Source organism: Hippoglossus hippoglossus, chromosome 13 (assembly GCF_009819705.1).
Source record: "Hippoglossus hippoglossus isolate fHipHip1 chromosome 13, fHipHip1.pri, whole genome shotgun sequence".
Classification (NCBI taxonomy): domain Eukaryota; kingdom Metazoa; phylum Chordata; class Actinopteri; order Pleuronectiformes; family Pleuronectidae; genus Hippoglossus; species Hippoglossus hippoglossus.
This window is the reverse complement of record NC_047163.1, coordinates 3,452,428-3,474,239: the sequence shown is the minus strand read 5'-3', so window position 1 is coordinate 3,474,239 and position 21,812 is coordinate 3,452,428. Positions and strand designations below refer to the sequence as shown.

At 45.2% G+C, this 21,812-nt stretch overlaps 3 protein-coding genes across 15 annotated transcripts; 2 read left to right on the top strand and 1 right to left on the bottom strand.

Moving 5' to 3' along the window:
* Positions 1–110: 110 nt before the first annotated feature.
* bicra (BRD4 interacting chromatin remodeling complex associated protein) lies at positions 111–12,340 on the bottom strand. 13 transcript variants are annotated; one of them, XM_034604979.1, is made up of 15 exons: positions 12,221–12,332; positions 10,408–10,453; positions 10,257–10,302; positions 9,661–9,726; positions 7,327–9,387; positions 6,941–7,129; positions 4,914–5,534; positions 4,339–4,552; positions 4,152–4,249; positions 3,913–4,047; positions 3,774–3,823; positions 3,535–3,683; positions 3,348–3,442; positions 3,147–3,267; positions 111–3,046 (listed from the first exon to the last, which is right to left on the bottom strand). In XM_034604979.1, exons 2-15 carry the CDS (start codon positions 10,446–10,448, stop codon positions 1,281–1,283), a joined length of 5,652 nt encoding a protein of 1,883 aa, XP_034460870.1. In that variant the 5' UTR covers positions 10,449–10,453; positions 12,221–12,332; the 3' UTR covers positions 111–1,280. The 13 variants fall into 13 exon arrangements, with proteins under 13 accessions (XP_034460870.1, XP_034460866.1, XP_034460867.1 ...); XM_034604975.1 differs by lacking the exon at positions 12,221–12,332 and adding an exon at positions 11,743–12,196; XM_034604976.1 differs by lacking the exon at positions 12,221–12,332 and adding an exon at positions 11,743–12,196 and having other exon boundaries at positions 3,147–3,252.
* Positions 12,341–13,505: 1,165 nt separating this feature from the next.
* On the top strand, positions 13,506–18,958 carry napab (N-ethylmaleimide-sensitive factor attachment protein, alpha b). Its single transcript, XM_034604992.1, has 11 exons — positions 13,506–13,746; positions 15,251–15,330; positions 15,440–15,556; positions 15,686–15,732; positions 15,848–15,925; positions 16,036–16,091; positions 16,248–16,332; positions 16,426–16,530; positions 16,620–16,688; positions 17,304–17,354; positions 17,739–18,958. Exons 1-11 carry the CDS (start codon positions 13,649–13,651, stop codon positions 17,838–17,840), a joined length of 888 nt encoding a protein of 295 aa, XP_034460883.1. The 5' UTR covers positions 13,506–13,648; the 3' UTR covers positions 17,841–18,958.
* A 1-nt stretch (position 18,959) lies between these two features.
* b3gnt2l (UDP-GlcNAc:betaGal beta-1,3-N-acetylglucosaminyltransferase 2, like) lies at positions 18,960–21,721 on the top strand. The gene is made up of 3 exons (XM_034604991.1): positions 18,960–19,140; positions 20,210–21,624; positions 21,659–21,721. The coding sequence occupies exon 2, from the start codon at positions 20,322–20,324 to the stop codon at positions 21,573–21,575; it is 1,254 nt and encodes a 417-aa protein (XP_034460882.1). The 5' UTR covers positions 18,960–19,140; positions 20,210–20,321; the 3' UTR covers positions 21,576–21,624; positions 21,659–21,721.
* Positions 21,722–21,812: the final 91 nt, after the last annotated feature.

Here is a 21,812-nt window from a genome sequence, read left to right as displayed (position 1 = left end):
ATTCCCACCATCCCCTCCCGACTCTCACGCAGCTCGCCATCATTCATCACTCAGAGGAATGCACCCTGGCGAATAGGAAACAACTGGACAAATGACAGGGGGGCCTGCAGTGATTCATAAAAGAAGCAAGGTTTAATTTACAGTTTTACTAAATGTACATTTCTTTTTAAAAAGTGTCAATATACACAATAAATACAATACAAAATTAATCTGTAATACTATACTTCAAATTCTCTCACGGTCTTTTTTGTACAATATTATTGTTCCTTTTTTTCCATTTCAATGCTTGTGCTGTGTTTATGTTTGAATTGTCCAACAGGCTTAAAAAAAACAAACACACACGCACACACACAGGAGGCAGGGATACAGTTGCAGAAATATGAAACAAACAGACTTGAGAACACAGAAAATCGACAGTTAAAACCGGCCTGCCCCCTGCTGACTAAAATGCATGAAGTCCTAAACCTGTGAGTAACAGGGAGGGGGGGGCAAGTGTGAGTGAAGGCGTCATCTAAAAACAAGAACCTGGAAAACTGTCTGACGTTAAAATGCAGAGACTAAACTGAATTTCCTCATGAGTTCATTTACATCTTGACACAGTTCCCACGAGCAGTCAACAGGAAAAACAGCTTCACAATTTCCCCAATGATTTCCTTAACAAGATTTACTGTGAAATTCACCTGATGTTTCTATGAAATACATGTGTAATGGAGGATGAGGCTTAAAGAAAGAGAAAAGTGTCATTTTAGCATCAGTGAAGCCAAATTACCTTCATGATAAGAGCATTCAATTTGGTTGGTTAAGGAAGACACTGAGTATTTTGACCTATTACAGCATGAACCTGGTTATATTGTTTGTTGACCTTTGAACTGTTGAATCAAGTTGCCTGATGCTCATTGGGAAACTGTTTGAATCAGGAGATGAACCGTTGTGGACCGGTGCTCAGGCCACATGAAAGGAATGTATGAACAGAGAACAGCAACCTCGGGGACAATTTCATCTCGTTTCTCGAGCTTGACTGACAGGACACATACAAAGCGACAGGCATTGTCAAGTCTGCAGCTCACAGAGACCGTTTTACCTTAGACCACACTCATGATGGGTCTGCCTCAGGCTGTAAGTGACAGAGAAATGTCTGGACAATTCAAATGGACAAACAAAACCAACACAGCTTGGCAGAGTAGTACAGTGATACTGTTTTCACAGTGACCCCCTTTCACCTGCCTCCAAATCTGTCTCTTATTTCCCACTTGTCAGTCCGGCCTGGGGCTGAGGGGCTGTTATCTACTTTGAGTCTGGGGCACCAGGCTGCCATTGTGGCCACGGCCACCGACCTGAGGGTGCTGGGCCAAGGAGGGGGACGAGGAAGCAGAGGAGGGGGGCTGGACTGAGGGTCTGTGGGACGAAGCTGCCGAGCTCCCTGGGCACTGGCTTTGGTGTTGGTGGTGCCTGCTGTTGCTTTTAATGTGGCGCCCACGGGCAGAGGGCTCCTGCTGCAGGTTCAGGATGCTGTCGATGGCGCACTGCAGATGCTCGTTCAGAGAGTCGTCCGGGGGGCTGCCACTGGAGAAGCTGGCGTTATCCATGTCAGGGGAGTCTGATTTGCAGCGTTTGGCAGGAAGTAAAGAGTCTCGTGTGAAGGACTCCGGAGACTCCGGTGGCCCAGGGGCATGCTGGTCCATTCTGAACGTCCCACCGACCCTATGTCTATTTTTCCCGCCCGCCCTCTTGTATTTACTTACATCTGTCTCTTGGTCTGCGTGCTCCTCCACTCTCTCCTTTGCCCCTTCCTTGTCTAGGAGCTGTGGAAGATGATGGTGCTGTGTGGTTTTCATACCACGGTTAAACACCTCGTCCACTTCATCAAGCCCCTGCATTGCACTCCCTAAACGGCCCCTGTCGTGGCTTGACTCTATGTGAGTGTGCGAGGGCTCCCTGCCTCTTTTCTCCACCTTCACACTGGCTATCACTGTCCGCTCTGAGGGGGGAGACGAGGCCTCGTGCCTGGGGGGTGATGGCGTGGGTCTGGGGTAGGACAAACTTTCATCTCCTCCCCCCGGGACACCAGGTCTGACACGGGGACTAATGTTTTCCCGATAGGTTTTTCGAAGGGGGAGGCGGCAGGTTGTTGGCGAGGGATTGGCAGTGGCGGCAGGATTGTGTTTGACCCCACCAATGTCGTGATGATCTAATGTCCCATTCATTTGAGTGGAGGAGGCGGAGGATGACGAAGTATGAGAGGAAGAGGTAGAGGAAGATGGGGCTGCGTTGGGAGGAAAATTACCTCTCAGTGTCGGGTTACATTGAGTGGTTGCTATGGTGACTGGTGATTCAGAAGAAGCAGTGCATACGGGGGACTGAGTTCTGATGACTGTAGTAGAGGGGGTAGATACAGGGTGGGACTTTGGATGTGGTACAGCAGCTGCCGGCTGAGGCTGAGACTGTGATATGGACTGGCTGCTCTTCTGAGGCGTGTGCACTGGGTCTAAGGCAGTGTTATGGACCACCTTGCTGAACCCTGTTTGATCCTGCTTGATCTTCAGTTTCAAGCCAATCCTCCTGCGAGCCTCGTAGGTCTTGATAGGCGGTTTGCTGGTTCTCTGCGGGAGAGCGTCGTCATCGTCGGCTGCTTGAGAGTTGAAGGACGACGAGAAAGATTTTGCCCCCCCACGACTGAAGGAGGAGCTCTGGCTGGCGGGTTCAGCCTTACTCGGTGCAGCCGGATGTGGTGGACAGCTGCTGGACCACGACACAGAGGCTCCACCTCCACCGTGCTTTATTACTAGTTTGGTAGGAGGGAAAGGGGTGACAGAAGTGGTGCTAGGAGCAGGAGGAGGAGCAGGAGCAGGTGCAGGAGCTGGAGCTGGGGTGGGTGCAGGGGGAGGGTTTGGGGTGATGTTTGGAAAAGGGACTAGGGCAGGAGGTGCTGGAGGGGGGGCAGCAGCAGCAGTTACACCTCCACTCACTGACGTGCGCTCAGCAGCAGCGGATTTCTCTTGGGATGAAACTACACTCTCCAACAAGCGAGCATTTGCTACAAACTCCTCTGCAATGACATAAAAAGAACAATTTAATTAGCATAAACATACAACCAGTGTACGATTTAGATGAAGACAATCACGTATGTACAAACAGTGGTAGGGTACCTGGTCTCTCCTTAGCCAGAATCCTGTCCTGACTCAACGCGACCTTCTCCTCCTGAATGAACATCCGGTCGATCATCACCATCTCTGCCGAGGGGCCCAGTCTCTGCTCAGGTTTAAACGCCAAAAACAATCAGTTCAAAATCAATTCAGGAAAAAGGAGACGAAGAAAAGGCTGTTTGGAAGGCTGGTTCAAATACTTACTTTTGACTCTGCAAAGAGCAGTTGGCGATATTTATCCAGCATGGCCTGGGTCCTTTTCAGCAGCTGAGAGGAGACTTTCTCAAATTCATCATCCACTGTGCACAAGAGAACCAGAATGTTCATAAAGGTCTTGAATTAGGGCACTTAACTGTATTTTGCCAGCGCTAGAGGCTGTGGGGCTTGTTACCTCTTTGATAGTCTTCAGAGGAGTTGGCAGTTCCCTGGTAGAGATGGTAAGGCAGCAGTCTGTGCAGTGTGTCCTCAATAGAGTGGAAAGGAGCACTGTAGTTTGGGTGAAGCACTGAACCCTGCTGTTTCCTCAGCTGTTCTAGCATCCTGCAGTGACGTGCATATAAAGAAATATTGTTCAACGAAAATGGCCTTTTGAGGGTTAAAATAACATTTAAAAAGGCCTGAGGTACAAACCTGGCTTCTTTACTGGGCTCTGCACTGAAAGGCATCTTCATTGTTGGTGTCTGCGATGTAAAGAAAAGAGATGAAAACCAGGAATTAAAACCTTCAGACTGAACTCAAACAGAGGCACTTTCTTAGGACTCTTATTTACCTGAGGTTGTGCTGGAGCTAGGGGCTGTGGAGCAGGCATTTGAGTCAGACTACCTCCTAACACCTGTATCTGCATCCCACCTTGCCCCAGAGTCATCCCTCCAACTGAGCTGATCACTCCTGGCTTTGGCTGAACCTGTGGGGAAAGATATCATTGAGAAATTCAGCGACAGGAAAATATAAAACATAACAAATAGGACCACGGTTGAGTTCTTGGAGGAACTTTGTAGTGTAACCTACCTGTGCAGGCTGGGTAAGGCTTGCAGGAGTGACAGTCTGATTCACCATTGCTCCAGCTGGCCCTTGGGCTCCTGAGAATACCTGTAAGTCACTTGATGCTAAAATAAGAGGAAACATTGTTACGAGACATTTTTAAAAGTGTATTCAGGATCCTTGGGATTTACATAAACAGTAAACTGCGTCCAACCTGTAGCCGGAGTTTTGACAAGCACTGGTGTCGGCTGCAGCACAGAGGGAAGTTGAGCAGGTGTACCAGTGCTGGTTGTTGATGTAATCACAACTTTATCGAGAGGCACATCTTGCTGGGAACTGAACTGACTGGTGACTTGAGGCTGAGGCTGAGCTGGCTGCGCGGCCTGCAGCAGGATGTTCTGCTGGACCTGGAAACACATCCGGACATGCTTTACATGTTAAATAAGAAACTGCCAATGAAACATGTGGTTTCCAGGAGTCTACACAAACTCCTGATTTACATTGATAGATAAACTGCATATCTTATCTCCAGGTGACTTTCTACAATAATTTTAAAGAATGTAAAGTATACTCATTTATTCTAACTACCAACCTAAGAGATTTCCCCCAAATTTTAATTGGCAGCAAAAATTCACGACTCCATTAATGAAGCTCTATAACAGTACGAGCAGCATCAGATAAAAGACAAAGTTACTTGCAGTTGGCAGAGATTATTCAACTGTGAAGTCAAAATACACAAGACGGCTTTATTGGTGAAACCTCGTTTGAGATCATTAAAAGGAATTTTACCTGGTGCAGCTTATCCAGCAACTGTTTCTGCTGAGGTGACGGCTGGGCGATGCCTGACAGGGTCTGAATTTGCGCTCCCACTAGTTGCAGGTGGTGCTGCTGCTCTGCTGTCAGACCCGGGATGGGAACCTGGGCTTTCAGGACAACAGTGGCAGAAGTGCTGACAGGAGCTGCAGTGAACTGGTGCTGTGCAGTTGGTGCAGGAGGAGGCTTAGGTGACTGTGACATAGGAGGCATATCTTGTTGATAGGGGGCGGGCTGAGAGGCTGGCCGCGGCTGAGCCTGAAGCTGAACTTGAATGTGTGTCTGCTGAAGTTGTGGCTGCTGCGGCTGGCCTTGCGAAACAGTTTGGGGAGATTCTGTAATCTGGTTGTGGAGAATAAAGATTTGAGACGAGGGCGTGCAGGAGCGGGAGGGAGTTTGAGACTGTGGCTGAGGCTGAGAGGGAGGACGTGACTGCTGCTGATGGAGCGGTGACTGGATCTGCTGGCTCAGAGTGAGGGGAGACTGGGAGGGCTGAGGGCTGACTGCCACTGGGGGCGCTGTGGTGTGAGTGGTCAAGGCTGTTGACGGGGACATGCTCTGGATCTTCAGGGGCTGCTGATGTCCACTAGAGGGTACCTGAAGAAGTGGAATCACAATATATTGATATAGGCATCTGGGTCAAGAATGAACACAATATAAACACAGGAGGACATTTAGGGACATTAAGCACAAAAATTAAACACAAAAAGTTCTACATGCACACACTTTAGTAAATGTGATTCTAGTGCTTGGCTCTAGATTAGCAAGATACAAAATGGGGCTGGGTGATATATCTCTATCACAATCTCAATTGCTAGAGGCTTTTCACATAAAAAATTACAGTAAGAGGCCAAATGTGTCTTTGGCCGTATGTAAAATACTTGTGATATTTAATGCAATGACAGTATTCCACTGTTTGGCATTGCATTAGATAAAACTCTTCACACATGTAACACAAAAACCTTCAGACTGGTTTAAACATATATAATCTTTTTTCAGTTAATCATATTTCGTGAAAATCAATAAACGGAAATTTAGGATTATCGCCCAACCCCAATACAAAACAACACAACTTGGGTAAAACAACACAAATAACAATACAAAAGCAAAGTGTTAGACTTTAAAACCGATTAGCTGCTTAAGTTAAAGTAGTAGAAACCCAATGATTTCTTTTCTAGTGTTTGAGGAGGATTACACATAAAAAAGAGAGCAATGATCATTTGGCGAGGCAAAAAGAAAAAACAGTCGACATAAGCAAGAGGTCAAGGTCTGCAGGGCTTGTGATGGTTAAGTAGAAAGTGATCTGGAGGCTTCGGGGACGGGGGGGGAGGTCGGGGTAGCATGTAATTTGGCTTTGGGGTCGTTACACTGGTCAGACTAGGGGTTACAGGGAGTAGTGGCACTGTGAGGACACAACAGTCTAAATGAGAAGTGCAGGGCTGAGAGGTATGGATTGATTTATCAGTCATTGGTCAGTGATGCAGAAGATGGAGGTGAGTTGATCAAATTTGATTGAGCAAGGTGAGTGGATTAAATCATTGTTAGTAAAAAGGTAAACAAGGTGCACTTGACACCTTGCTGGCTCTGTTATTAAGCATGAGCATGGTTTCTAGACTCGGTTACAGAATGCATAGAATGAATGATAGACAAACCAAATTAGTTAAACAATTAATTTTAGTTCACTTCCAAACTCCATAGAGGTTGATAAAGTTAAACGTTGAAATGGCACAGTGGCTAGGACACAATATGTATGAAAAACTGGAATGATGGTCATGCTTTCTATATATATAATGAAACAATGTTAGAAACACACAGAAAGCTGCAAGCAAATTAGTAAGTTTTGCATTTAGGATCTGCAGCACAACAGTGAGAGCCATGGAAGCAACAATTAATGCAGAGGGGAAGAACAGAGCAGTGATGGGTAAAGGTAAGATACCCTAACGTTGTGGTAGCAGCAGCGGCAACAAGTGGGGGTGGGACTTAACATAAAGGGGCACTTCTACCTGCTTTACCACTGCTGTCATGTGGGAGGGGCCTGGGGAAGGACTGTGGCTCTGACCCACCCAAGAGTCAGCTAACTGGCTGTCATTGACAGCGGGGGCCAGAGCAGTGATGCTGTTGCTGCTGACGATTACGGACGCTGGTACGCCCACAGGGGGGGTTGACTCATTCTCTGTTTGGTGGTGCTGCTCCTGATAGGAGTATGTTTACCATTTCAGGATGAAGGAGGGAAGGAGGAAGAGGGTTGGAGGGAAGGAGGGGGGAGTAAAATAGTAAACCAAAGAGGTCAGACCAAGATATCACTCCGTGCATGTTATTTATTTTACTTATGAAACAATGTTAACTCTACACAACTGTAGCAAACGCAGAAAAAGAGTGGAGCACTGACCTGTTGCAGGAACATCTGCAGAGACTCCTGGCTCAAGATCATGCTGGAGCCCTGGTTGGTGAGCAGTAACCTTCCCGGACTGTGCTGAGACTGATGGGGGACCAGCCCCACTGCTGTGACAGGGGAAGAGGTGGACACAGACATGGACGGAGAAGAGGAGGGTACTGTGATAGCCACGGACACAGAAGAAGCGGGTTGCATGGTGAGAATGGAGGACTGCTGCACATGCTGCTGAGTGGGCTGAGCAGCCTGGTCTGTAGAGCTGCCCAGAACAGTAACACACTCTCCAGATTGGCCTTGACCCATGGTTGCTGCTCCTGTGCTACTGCTGTTGGGGATTCCGCCTGGCTGAGGTTGCAGGGCAGGCTGAAGGGTGACTGCCGGGCTCAGACCCTCCACTTGACTTAGCATGGTCAGGGAATTCTGGATGGGCATGCCCTGTATGACTGTTTGGGCATGACCTGAGACTGTGTGGGTCTGTGTCTGGTTTTGAGCCTGAGCCAATGAAACAGGCATCTGAAAGAGGGTGGGTGTGCCCATCTGGCCAGACTGGAGCTGAATGGGTCCAGAGAGGATATGGGCCCCAGGGTGGCCCTGTGAAGTCAACATCTGACTCAGGTTGATATTCTGGTTTGTTAAAATCTGGTTTGCAATGAGCTGCCCACCAGGACCCTGGCTAGTTATGATGTGGCCCCCAGGGTGCTGGGTCAGGATCTGCCCACCTGCCTGTAGCTGTGGCAGGAGAAACTGGTGGTTCTGACCTTGCAGGACTGTTTGATGGGGAAGAACGATGCTGCCTGATTGGTTTAACAAGTGTACGCTGAGGGGCTTGCCAGATTGTTGTGCTGCTTGTTGCTTGAAAAGGGCTTGTTGAAACTGGGTGCCTTGTGTTGTGGCTTGAGTACTTAGGACAACGTTCGAGCCTGACTTTCCTGTTAGGAAGGCTACATTCTGAGAAGCAGAAACTGGAAGTTGCTGCAGCCCTAAAGCCTTGTGGGCATCGTTTTGCAGGGTTTGGGGTGTTGGCTGTGGCTGCTGTTTGAACAGTTTCGGTTGGATGGCTCCCCCATGGGGGGGTTTAGGTTGAATGGGTGTTGGTGTGCGTTGGATGATCACGTTCTGCATGATTTGGCCTTGAGTCTGCGGTCCAATTCCTGAACTTAGAGTGTTGCTGCCAAAGCCCACAAGCCCAGCAGAAGTTGTCATAATACTGCCACTGATGCTGTTTGTGCTGCTGACACAAACAGCTGGTCCATTTAAAGCTGGAGATCCCAAAGTGGCTTTATTACCTTGGATCAGAAGTCCACCTCCGGAGCCTCCAAGCCCCGCCTGAGAACCAGCACCTGATACCTCTGGCCCAGACTGGTGCAGCTGGTAACCTCCCATGGCTTTAGCCACGATTGGTTGCCCAGACTGATTGATAGTCATGACTGTGGGCTGACCCACAACCTGAATCTGTCCGATACCCAAATGTCCAGACTGACTCCCATTGGGAAGACCTTGGAGACTTGAAATGGGTTGAAGCGTCACATTTCCCAGGCCCACAGGCTGCATAAATTGCTGAACACTAATGGCCTTGTTCATGACCTGGGATTGAAGCTGAAGGCCCTGCTGAGCAAGCACTGACCCCAGCATGTCGGCCGTGGCATTGGGGGGAGTAGCGGTGGTGCTCGGGGCTGACCCAGGGAAAATTGTCGCTGCTCCCCCGACGCCAACACCTATGCCTACACCAACAGTAGTGCCTCCAGCCCCAGAGAGGCTGGCATCAGGCAGTGTCTGAACCACCTGTGTAAGGCCTGGAATTCCAAAGGAGCCCAGGTCCAGCTCAGCCTCTGCCTCCTGTAAGCTTTGCTCTGTGATGTTGGCTTCAGCCAAGCTCTGTTGCAGGATGTCACACGGCTCGTGGTTCGACCCAATGCCGTTGCTCCCACCCTCGCCACCTGGGGACCCTCCCAAGATGTCTTCATCCTCCAGGAAGTCCAGGTCAACACTGACTCTGGGCAGGCCTGCCGGCTCACTGGCCGACAGCTGGACAGCAGGCTGGACCTCTGGAACATGGCCCTTAAAGGAAAAGAGGAGAGGACACAGGAAAGAAGTGAAACCAGGTGATGGAAGAATATTGATGGCTAGATACAGATGTGATGCAGAGGAGCAAAACAGAATTAAACACAGAATTGCACACATGAAAATCCCACAAAAACCTCTTGTCAAATCGCGGCAAAATCAAAGCTTGTAGAGTGTAGGTATGGTTAGTGGAAAGGGAGGGTATTTGGAGTTGCATGCTACATAGATGGAGAGAAAACAGAGGGAGGAGGATTGGGGGATGTTACTCACCCCAGTGGTAGAGAAGAACGAGCTGGAGGGGTCACTCGAACCATCCAAAAGGTCGTCAGTGTCCAACTACAGACACACCCACCCATGATAGGACAGACAGAAACCAAAGGCACCCAAACCAGCAGGCAAAAGCCACAAGGACAGAGAAATATACAGACAATCAAACAGAGGAGGAGGGCAAGGAAAGGACAGAGCACAGTCCGGAGAACCCAGACCGTTGAGAAACAGCGAAAAGATAAGCGACGAAGGGAGGGCAGGGGCAAAATGAAAGGAATAATTCAGGGTTGGGAAGCGTTAGTATTAGCATTTCTCTTTTTGTGGATGGGCCTAATAAAAAGGGAAGGCAGGCTGAAACCATAAACAGTGCAATCAAAAGCAAAGACAATAATTAAGCAGAGAGAGCCGTTAAAAGGAAAAAAGTAAATGAAAGCAGTGGGGGGGTGGGTGGGTTTCAGGGTTCACTGAGGCCTAATCTGAACGTGACCTAAGTACGGAGTCACCCGAGACTCCTCATCGCATCAATTACAAATCCATTTTGAGAAATCACAAGGTGTGACTTCTTTAAGAAAAGAAAAATATATATCTCTTGTACTCACATGGGTCTCAGATCCATGAAGAAAGTCATTGAGAGCTTCTGGGTCACTGCAGGAGGGAAACAATGTGATTCACAACATGTCGAGAGAAGACGACTGAACCGTTTGTTACGGCGTCAAACAAACCGAGCACTTTTTTTCAACAGCGACTTACCAAATTACATCTAGAAGGCACCTGCCGTCTTCATCATCCATGACAACTGATGAAAAGATGAACAAGGTGTTAAAGTTCGGCGACGATTTACTTCACTATTAATGCACATAAAAACAACACAAACAAAAAAAGGACTTGTTGCCCAAACTCATATTTAAAACCCTGTGTGTACACTACTACGTATCGATAATATTATCCGTGTGATACTTTGATTTCTGAGTGGTGCCACGAGGTTTGAGCACTGATTTTTTTATTGTACTTTGAGAGGATGAGCAACATCTGATAATGAATAACCGCAAATGCAATAATTTTTTAAACGCTCATCAACCTGGGTGTGACACTGAGTCACGTCATATCGTTATTCATTATTAATAATCATTGAATAATCATGTGATTACTTACAACTTTCGGTTGTAAGACAGTGTGTTGCTTTCAGTTTTTTTTACACTGGCCTCAGACTGAAGGGTTTAAATCATTATAAAATAATAACTTCATATAAATATTGTCCTTACAAATTCCTCCAGGCCATAAATAAACACCTTAAGTTATTCTAATGGTTTAAATGGCTCTTTTTTCTGAGTTTCACAATCAAATTCAGATTTGGAGTAATGACTCAGATCATGAAATCAAAGCACATATTGCTGGCAGACGTCTAGTTAGAAGCGTTTTATGATAATAAAGCAAAGCAACAAAAATAAAAGACTGGACTTCAACAACTACACTAATGTGCGAGTTTTACATTTTTTACATCCCAACACAAGAGCAGCTCTTCATCGCCGGTTGCAACATGTCGTGTTTTTTTTTATACATATTAAAAACCTCCTCAGTAACAATAGAAAAGCCTCCAGCAGCAGAAGAGTTCGCTTCGCACCGAGAAACAACGGATGGAAATAAGACAACAAATTGAAAACGCGCGGTTTTCACAAACTGGGGGTTTGTGACCGCCGCTGGATTTTTTTTTTTTTTTTTTTTTTTGTTTTACCTCCAAAGTCTCTCTCTTGCAATCGTGCACAAAAACTTTACAGCAACGCGGTCACAACAAGTCGCCGAATCACCGAGCGGAGCATGTTACCGAGCTGCTGCCGGGGACGTCTCCCGGGTCCGCTGCTCGAAAAGAGGCAGCGGGTCGTAGCCATTACTCGGGTCCGAGCAGAGCCAGTGCGCAGGATATGAATGGAGACGGCTGCAAGCGGCTAGCTACATGCTAGCTGGTGTTTTCAAAGGGCTTTCCATGCATATGTGACCGATTCGTTTCAACACACGCCATCAAACCGCCACGTAACCGACCGAAGGCACGACTTCACTCCGACGTTAGATTGCAGAAGCTGCTTTTACCTCCGTTCTCAGCATTTTGATGCATCTGGGCTGGGTGTCGTTAGCCTAGCCAGCTAGCCCTGCTAAGCCGAGCGGCTATCAACAATATTCAGGACGCGCAGCTAGCTCCGGAGCCTTTGACATTCAAAACAAACCAGCGACGGGGCACATTGCAAACACCCGCTCCGCGCGTCGCCGCCTCGATTCAGCCCCGGGACGGGCAGCGTCGTTGGCCGGGCAGCGCGGACGCGGTGGCGTAGCGAGCTATGTGACTCTCCCTGCAAGCAAAATATGAGTTAATGTTGGAATACTCTTGGATGAGGGGGGTATGCTTGGGAATTCGCTGGAAAATGAGCATGTTTGCCGGGTGGTGCAGCGGCGGGGCGGCTCGATGGCGCCGGCGGTGCAGCGCGCGGGTGCTCGGCCGTGCGGGAATGTCGCAGGTTTGTCGGAGTTTTGGGGAATAATAGAGAAAAATGCTGTTTTATAACAAACTCACCCGAGACGATAGAGGAGCAGGCAGCGCGGGGTCTCCAGGACAACCTCGCACGGGCTGCTGTGCAGGACCCAACTACAGGCAGGAAACAGCAGACTTCCGCTTTGCCTGATTGAAATCTGTGGCCCTTCTGGGGTTTTTTTTTTCTTCTTCTTCTTCTCTCATCGACCAACACACGTTCAGTAAAGGTTGAACACCTGCCAATAACAATAAGAGCAACAATAAGGATAATAACATAATAATGATAACATAATTATAATGATATTACAAATAACAGCAATAATGATAATAAGAATAACAATAATAATACAAAATCCATAATTTATACATTGCCATAAAACAATGTGGGGGGGAAATTCCCATGTTAAAAAAACCTTTAAGAAATTTTGGAGGGTTGACTAATCAGACCTTATTTGTTGTATCCCTGATTATTACAGAAAATATCAAGATTCTCATACAGTACATACAGTTCACAGTTTGGGCTGAGAGAGAGAGAGAGAGAGAGAGAGAGAGAGAGAGATAAATAGATATGAACCCTGTGGGCAGAGCAAAGAAGCACCGTTATGAAGGACTGATTGATTATTTTACTGTATATATTTTGTCTGCCGCCTCTGAAGTACTGTCTTTGTGTTGTATAGTCGTGATTTTTGTATCTGTTCTTGTCTATTTGTGAACAAAAATGTAAATAAAAAAAAAAGAAGTGCAAAATAAATCTGACCCCAAATAAATGATGTAGGCTAAATATTCTGATAGTTGTTAATAATCAGATAACAGATAACGGATAAGGACATACAGACAAAGATAAAGGAGGTAAAACAAATAGCAATAAAAGACAATATATGGTAATAAATATATAATATTAACTACTGTGTGTAGACATATATTTATTTGGGATATTTGTGAAGTGACTGAACATGTGATATTTGGAATTACTCCATAAATCAGCTGAAAGAATAAAAGAATGAAGATCAGCATCATAGACTCATTATTATGTTTACAATAAGATGCCTTCAAGTGTTGTCAGAGATAAACCCCTTTCAGATTGATGAAGAGATACATGATATAATTTAGATGTGGTTGTTTTTTGACAATACATTAAGATAATAGGTTGTTTAGTGTCGTCGTAAAGTAGCTTTTAGTGTGGTTAACATTTGGCTGTTAGTTCCCTAATTTAAGGCAGCTGTTATTTTGTACAACAACAACAACAACCATAGCGCACACGGTGGCTCTTCTTCCGCGGAGCGCCTGAACGCAGCAAGCAGCCGCCCCGCGTCACGTGACAGAGGTGAGGGTTGTGACGTGCCTCCCCGCAGCCATTAGCCCTGGCTAGCACTGGTTAGCACGTTTGTTGACTCGTCTCTCTCTCTCTCTCTCTCCTCGTTTCCTCCCTCGACGCGGACGACAAACAGCAGCGAGGCACCAAAATAAAACATGGACAACAGCGGGAAAGAGAAGGAGGCGACGGCCCTGATGGCGGAGGCGGACAAGAAGATGAACTCGTCGAAGTCGTTCTTTGGAGCGATGTTCGGGTGAGTTCGTCGGGTTCGATGCTAACGTCGAGCCGCCGGGAGTCAAGAGGCCAACGAAGCGGAAGATGAGGGGACAAAGTGTTCAAACTTCAAACGTCAAACTTCAGACACCGGACTGATCTTGTCCCCCCCCCCGGGGACACTGAGCTAAACGCGTAGTTTGGGTTTACCTTCTGTCGGATCACAACAGTAGCTGTCAGTGTCAGGGAGAGAAGCAGCTAATGCTATGTCCCCCCCCCCCCCCAAGCTAACGTGTTGGGTGTCAGACATTAAAGGAAACATTGGGCAACGTTTTTTCTCCTAAATGTTTGCCCTGGAAGCTGCAACAGCTGTAGCGCCACCACCTGGGCAGGTTTTGCAAGGTCCCCCCCCCCCCCCCCCCCCCCCCACGTCGCGTGTCAGGCACATTTGTTTACAATACGCCCCCCCCACCCCCTACCTGTGCAGCTAAGAATGGAAGAAACCATTGAAATGTCTTCTACTACTACTACTTATTGTTATTACTGTCCACTACAAAAGTCAAAACTGCTCCACCAAATACAATAATACACATTGTCTCAAGGTTCTTCACGTAGAAGGTCAAGACCACAATGAGCAGATCTTTGGTGCCAGTGGAGAGAAACTGGAAGATAGTTCTAGAACCAGACTCAATGTGGACGGAAGAGAGGAGAGAGACCAGAGAACAGTTGTGTAACCGTCAGGTTTCATCTCTGACAGACTAGTTGTTGTAATGAAAACCATAAGAGTGATCATCATGGATGTAAAGATGTCATTGATGACAGTAGCAACAATTGATATATTGATAAGGATAATTGTTGTCTCATTCCTGCAGCTCAAGAGAGAAAGAGAGACTATGGGATGGAAAAAACACAAAGTTAGTGACGTGTAGTCAAATATATACATATTTGATCCTCACAATATACAATGGATATTCACAATAAAAGCTTCTGCGTCCCAAGTCGCAGTTTTTTGTTCAAAATTGTCTCAAAGGTTGTTGGTCAACCTCTGGAGAAAATCTATGAATTCCATAGTCACACACTAAGATTGGCCAACAGCCTTGTTTCTGATCCCAATCAATGTCCTGAACAGTGAATATAGATTGTTAATCTTCAACCGGAGATAAAAGGTGAGACTGAAAAACACATTTGTGCACCAGTCAATCCTTAAATTGTATATGGAACTTAATCCCAGATCAATAAACGTTAAAGGGCCTCGAACGTCGTCGTCTTTTTGTGATTTTGACGTTATGTTTAGTTAACTATTGTCTTGTCAAGTTTTTGTAATTACATTGCACTAGATCACAACTGGGAGGGAAATGATGCAACTTTCTGAACTTCTTCTTTTAGAGAACAGTGAATATACTTTTAGTATTAATGTCTAGTTATCAGAATGACACTTGATATCTGTATGACCCAGCAATAGTTTCCCAGAGTCTAACCTAAGAGTGTGACTAAGAAAATTAAATGAAGCTTATGTTAAACTGAACACGTGTGCTGTCTCACAGGGGTTCCTCCAAGCTTGAAGAGGCCTGTGACATGTATGTGAGGGCAGCCAACATGTTCAAAATGGCCAAAAATTGGTGCGGTAAGATGAGTATTACAGTTTAAATGAGTGAGCGTGATGATTTTCCTTTTCTCTCTTTATGACTTGTGAAAGATCCTCCAGCTTCTGAAATGCAACATTTTCTCCTCAGCTGCGGGAAATGCGTTCTCCCAGGCTGCTCGCCTCCACCTGCAGATGCAGAGCAAACACGACGCAGCGACCAACTTCATAGACGCTGGAAATGCCTTCAAAAAAGCAGATCCGCAAGGTAATCGTTACACATCTCCACCGTCACGATATATAACTGTGGAGGTTTCACGTGAAATGCTCCTTTTACAAGCTGCTTCACCAGCTCCAGTCGACCATGTACATAAAAGCAATGTCATTTTCTCAACAGAGGCCATAAACTGCCTAAACCGAGCTATTGAGATCTACACAGATATGGTGAGTCTTTTAACATTTTAATTTGACTTTGTTTATGTTTAGCATCGTATTTACTTATGTGACATATAACTCTTTCTGTGGATCTCTTCTCATGTATTTCTTTTTTTCCTTCCAGGGCCGCTTCACCATCGCAGCCAAACACCACATCTCCATTGCTGAAATATACGAGACGGAGCTGGTGGACATCGACAAGGTCAGATGATGTCATTTTATATATTAAATCCAGAACAGATTGTTGCCTCTGTTTTAAACTGTCATATACAATCATGGTAACGCTCTATTTACTACTTATGTCCATTCCAGGCCATTGCTCATTATGAACAGGCAGCAGATTATTACAAAGGGGAAGAATCCACCAGGTGAATATTTTAAACGAGTAACATTTCCTCTTTGCTTTCTCTTCGGGTATTTTATACTTCTCATGAATTCGTTGTCCTAATACCTGTTTTTTTAATAATCATGTCATTCCAGTGGATGTGTTTGAACTGAGAAGTGTCTTGTTTTTGTTTGTTTAGTTCTGCAAACAAGTGCCTTCTGAAAGTAGCAACTTACGCAGCTCAGCTGGAGCAGTACCCAAAAGCTATTGAGATCTACGAGCAGGTGAGAGGATGTGGCCTTTGTTTCACCGTGACATCAGAGGCACCCGGGGCTGTAATAACAAAACAGACCCTGAACTGTAATTTGTGATTTTAGGTGGGAACCCACGCGATGGACAGTACGCTCCTGAAATATAGTGCCAAGGATCACTTCTTCAAGGCAGCGCTCTGTCACTTCTGTGTAGACATGCTGAATGCAAAAGTAAGTTGTAGCACAGAAGGGCACATGCACGACAGCTGTAGCACGAGCCTCTGATGTAATATTCAAATATTCATTCTTTTGTTTCTCAGCTCGCTGTGCAGAAGTACGAAGAAATGTTCCCGGCCTTTTCAGACTCCAGAGAGTACAAACTGGTGAAGGTGGGTATTTAAAATCTAAAAACGACATGCTCCTCAGTCACCCTGACATCAGAAACACAAGTCAGTTTAGTACAGCACACAACACTTCTGATTGCAGTAAGAATAGTTTTATTTAGATTTTATGTTACCTGGGATTATTGTGTCCACATTGAGTTAGATGGATTTGCTCTGTCCAGCTCGTGTTATATCCTCCTTTTAATGAAAATAACAAACAACAAAACAATGATAGACGAAAAAAGAATATAAGAAGATGGCAGTCGTCTGTTTGTTTGCTTTTCAATTGGTCTCATCCACACGTGTCATGAATAACACGACTGCTTTGTGTGCCTACTGTCTAGAGGCTGTTAGCTGCCAAGATTATTATTTCCACTCATGTTGTTGTTGTATGTGGATTTACAACACAGGTTCATTCCCACATGAGTTCACTGTAAACCTCCTGGGTTTGTTTAGGCTGAGCAGATAATCCACTTTCATGTAGTCGAGCTCTGTCTGTTTACTATCTGATCACCTTGAACCTATTTCACCGCCAGGTTTTCTTATGCCGTCAGCATGTTGTGTTTTTTTTATGATCCCTGATGTACAGCATCAAAAATAGTCATGTTTTTATCTCACCAGAAACTTCTCGATGCCTATGAAGAACAGAATGTGGAGGCCTATACTGATTCGGTGAGTAGACGGTTTTCTTTCAGCAGAATAAAGACATGTAGCCAAGGTTTGTGATCGAGCTTTCTTTTAGTTTCTGCAGCAATTAGTTTTTAAAATCCAGGTTTAGTTGAGTGTTTCAGGATCTATATGCTTTAGGGCTAAAAATGAGTCGAGTGTTATGACACCAGCAAAAGTAATGAATTGGTGACTAGAGTCTTTAGTCTCAGAATCATAATGTCAGTGTCAGTTTGAACTTATCACTTGATACAAGAAGTTGACAAGCGGGTACTTTTTGATATTGTGTAATAAAAACCTCACCGTATAACCTAATGTATATTTCTCTTTATTGTGGTGTTTTTCTAACCTTTGGAATCAAACTGACGATGTTAACGTTCCGTGTCTCAGGTGAAGGAATACGACACCATTTCACGGTTGGACCAGTGGCTCACCACCATGCTTCTCCGCATCAAGAAAACCATACAGGACGACGAGAGCGACCTTCGCTGACTCCCCCCCCCGCTTCTCCTCGAGCTCTCAACAACAAGCTTGCATCCTTCGTTTTGCCTCGAGCCCGTCACTTCCCTTCTAGAAGCATATCTTTAAAGAATCTTGAACATTAGACCTTACACTTCTTCACGAATACTGTTTTCCTTCGTACCATCTGCAGTATTCCTTCTTGCCTTTTTAATCTACTCAACTCGATGCTCCAAAATGTTTGGTCTTTATAGTTATGAACACTATTTACCTGAGTGCGCACAGCACACGGTATGTTAGTTTATCATTATGATGCGTGTATTGGCCCAGTTTTATTTAAAAAGTTTCATAATTGGGCTGCAATACCAAATACTCATACCAGCACATTTACAAAATAAAGACTTCATTTTGTTTTCATTATTGTATAGATGAATGAGAGGATGCCAACTTATTAACACTTCGACCTGCGAGATATATATTTTTCAGAATTGTGCTTTAGAATCAAAGGAAACTGACCAAAATGCCAGTTTGGACAGAAGCGGTCACATTGGTTTTTGGTACTTTGGAGTGCTCAAGTGCAACGTGGGTCATATCAGGGCATCTCTAATTGAAACTGCACTTCATCTCAGCTGCAGGGCTCCTGTCCCAGCAGAGAGGCCAGGAGTTCCTGAGGTAATTCCATGGCAAATACCCCCTCTGCCTTAAACCGCCAAGTTCTCAGGACACAAACAGCTACATTTGATGAAAAATTGATAATATTCTAAGCGTTATCGATGAATTTGCTAATTGTCTTTGTCACTTCCACTTAAAGTACTTTTATTCCACAAAAGAAGGTGAAAATACACCTTTGTAAACATTTGCCTGGTTTGGTCTTAAAGAGAAAACTAAAGAGCGTTTACCACCGTATGGGAGATATTTCAAGTTTGTTTTTGTTATTGTCTGATAAGTGTTTGTTTTCTGTCTTAACCAACCAGGCTGTAAAAGTATTTTTTAACAGCCTGCACCGAGATGCAATACAGTGAAGAAAAAAAGGAGCTTTACTGATCTGAAAACTGTGCTCATGTATCCTCGTGATGTCGATAGACAGTTTGTTCTTAAATAATTTGTTGTGATGTTTCTTGTCAAAACAATAAAATAAACCTGTCTGAGTACATCCTCCTACTGGGCGTGGCTTGGCAGTGTGTGAAGTGATGGGCTGGTCTCATCTACCTGCATGTTCTCACCACCACCTCAGTTGCATTAGAGGAAACAGGCGCAAGTACAGACAATGCAGCTTTGGGGAACCTTCAGATTACTGGATACTCATTTATTCTTCTGGTTCATATTGGGATTAGTAAGTATTTTTAATGAAACTTGAATGATAAATTGTCGTCTTTGGGACTAGTTTGATTTTATTTTCCGCCTGCAGGTCAGAGGGTTCACCTGCTTCATGGGAGTCTTTGTAATTCTGTGTTTTTACTAAGTCTTGGCTGGTTTTTAAAATGTCAACTGAGTCAAACTTTACATCCTAATTGTGTTGATCCCAGAAACCGTCTTACATGTTTAACTCACACGACAAGGTGTGATATAAGGGATTCACCTGCATTTCATGATTCCACAGACCTCAGGTGTTTATTTTTCAGCAGGGAGGTCTCTCAGGACTTTTTGTACTGAGCCTGTTTGCCTCAAATGAGTCACCAGAGAGGAGGGTGTGTTCAAGGGCAGCTCATATCACCTGCTGCACGTTCAGAGTTACTTGGTCTTTGAATAAAGCAACAGAGAAACAGTTTAACTTTCAACTGTACACATTAACACAGAGTAGATTGTTATTTGGGGATTCAACATATTTACGCTCTATAGACTTAATGTCACAAACAACGGTTATGCAAACATAATTTGTTATTATGTTAATAACATGTGTCTGTCAACTTGAAGACTTTTATAAATGTAATATTTCTCAGGGGGTGAGAGTATAAACACAACCATTTTGTAATTTATATTACCTGTAAAAATTTAGATGAGTTATATCTTCAAAAACATTACTAGGCAACATGAATCATTGATCTTGTCTTAATACGCCTGATTCGTCTATAAGTTTCCAAGAATGACAGGAATATAATTATTGTGATTTGTTAAATTGACCAATCGTACCCAACTGACATAACTACTTTGTCACATCTCCCTCAAAAAATATATCTAATTAGGTCAAGAGGATTTCTATCAGAATTAGTTGCGTCTGCTCAGATCTTTAATCCCAATTTGACAGTATAACTCACAATTTACACTGTACATATCATTGTAATGTGTACTTACAATTATTGTAAATCACTATTTTCTATTGAGTTTCAAGTTTGCTAAAGGTTGTCAAGATTGTGATGTCATTCATTCACACAAAGGTCAAGTCTGTAATCTTCTGTTGGCAGGTACGGCGAGTGTGTGGCCTCCTGGCAGAGTCAGTGTAACCCGGAGACAACAACACAACAAGGACAAGGACCATCTTACGTTACAAGGAACCACACAGTTTAACCTGACGCAATGAGATGCATTCAAGCCTTCGGTGCTGTGGTTCTCCTCCTCACTTTGTTTAAGATCTTCTTCTCAACCCTTCACCTGATGACCACCTACAGCCACAAGGATCAACCGAAGTCTCTTAGCCTCCAGGTCCACGACAGCGACGTGACAACGCAATCCTCCGAGCAGGAAAGCTTCACGCAGCCTCGCCCTGTTGATGTGCTCAATGTGTCTTTGTTTGAAGGCCTCACACAGACCATACCTCAAAATGCAGCGTACTGGAACCGCCTGCTGTACTCGGCCCTTAGGATTCTGGACCAGAGTAAACTCGCTGACTGGTCAAACTGCAGGGAGACGAATCAGGAGCAGCTGCAAACCAACGTGCACGACGTCGCCTCCTATCCTGTCTTGTTGCAGGACTTTTTGAAGGGCATGAACTGTAGCACCTCTCCAGTCCTCATCAATCAACCCGACAAGTGCAGCTCAAGTCAGGAGGATGGAAACAACCAAGCCTTCCTGTTGTTCGCCATCAAGTCAACTCCTGGAAACTTTGAGGGGAGACAGGCGGTGCGGGAGACCTGGGGCAAAGAGAGGGTGTATCAGAGAGGCCTGAGGGTCCGCACGGTGTTCCTCCTGGGTAACTCCCCGCCGGACGGCATTGACCTCAGCCCAATGCTCTCACTTGAGGCAAAACACTTCAGGGACGTCCTGCAGTGGGATTTCCAAGAATCCTTCTTCAACCTGACGCTGAAAGGGAATATGTTCCTCCAGTGGACACTAAAAGACTGTCCTCGTGTCTCTTTCGTCTTCAGTGGGGATGATGATGTATTTGTCAACACACCAGCATTGCTCAGATACCTGAAGTCTCTGCAGGCTTCTCAAGCATCTCACTTGTATGTTGGACACGTCATAAGTACAGCAAGTCCCATCAGGACCCCGAACAACAAATACTACATTCCTCTGAGTTTCTATGATGGCCCATACCCTGCTTATGCTGGTGGAGGCGGTTTTGTCATCTCTGGAGCGTTGCTGCAGTCTCTATATTCTGTTTCTCGTTTCATTCCCTTCTTCCCCATCGATGATGTCTACACTGGGATGTGCGCTAAGGCTCTGGGAGTTTCTCCTGAGGCCCACCCAGGCTTTCAGACCTTTGACATCAAGGAGCCAGATCGTGGGAATGTGTGTGTCCATAAAGATCTTATTATGGTCCATCAGCGCTCTCCAGTGCAGATGAAGAGGCTGTGGAAGGGCATTAACAGCCCCCTGTTGACTTGTTGAACTACCGATGAGCAAAAGACGCAGCCACAAAAGAGCATTGCCCTCTAAGTTTCAAGATGACGCAGCACAAGGAATTGTATCGTTGAAATCTTCCAAGGACTTAGAAAACACCAAATAGCTGTTAATGTCTTTTGAAGTTAGATTTTTTAACAGGTCAAAAATATTTTTGGTGAATTATTTGTCAAGATACTTCACATTTAAGTGGGAAACAGTCTACAGGGGCCATTTGGCTTATTT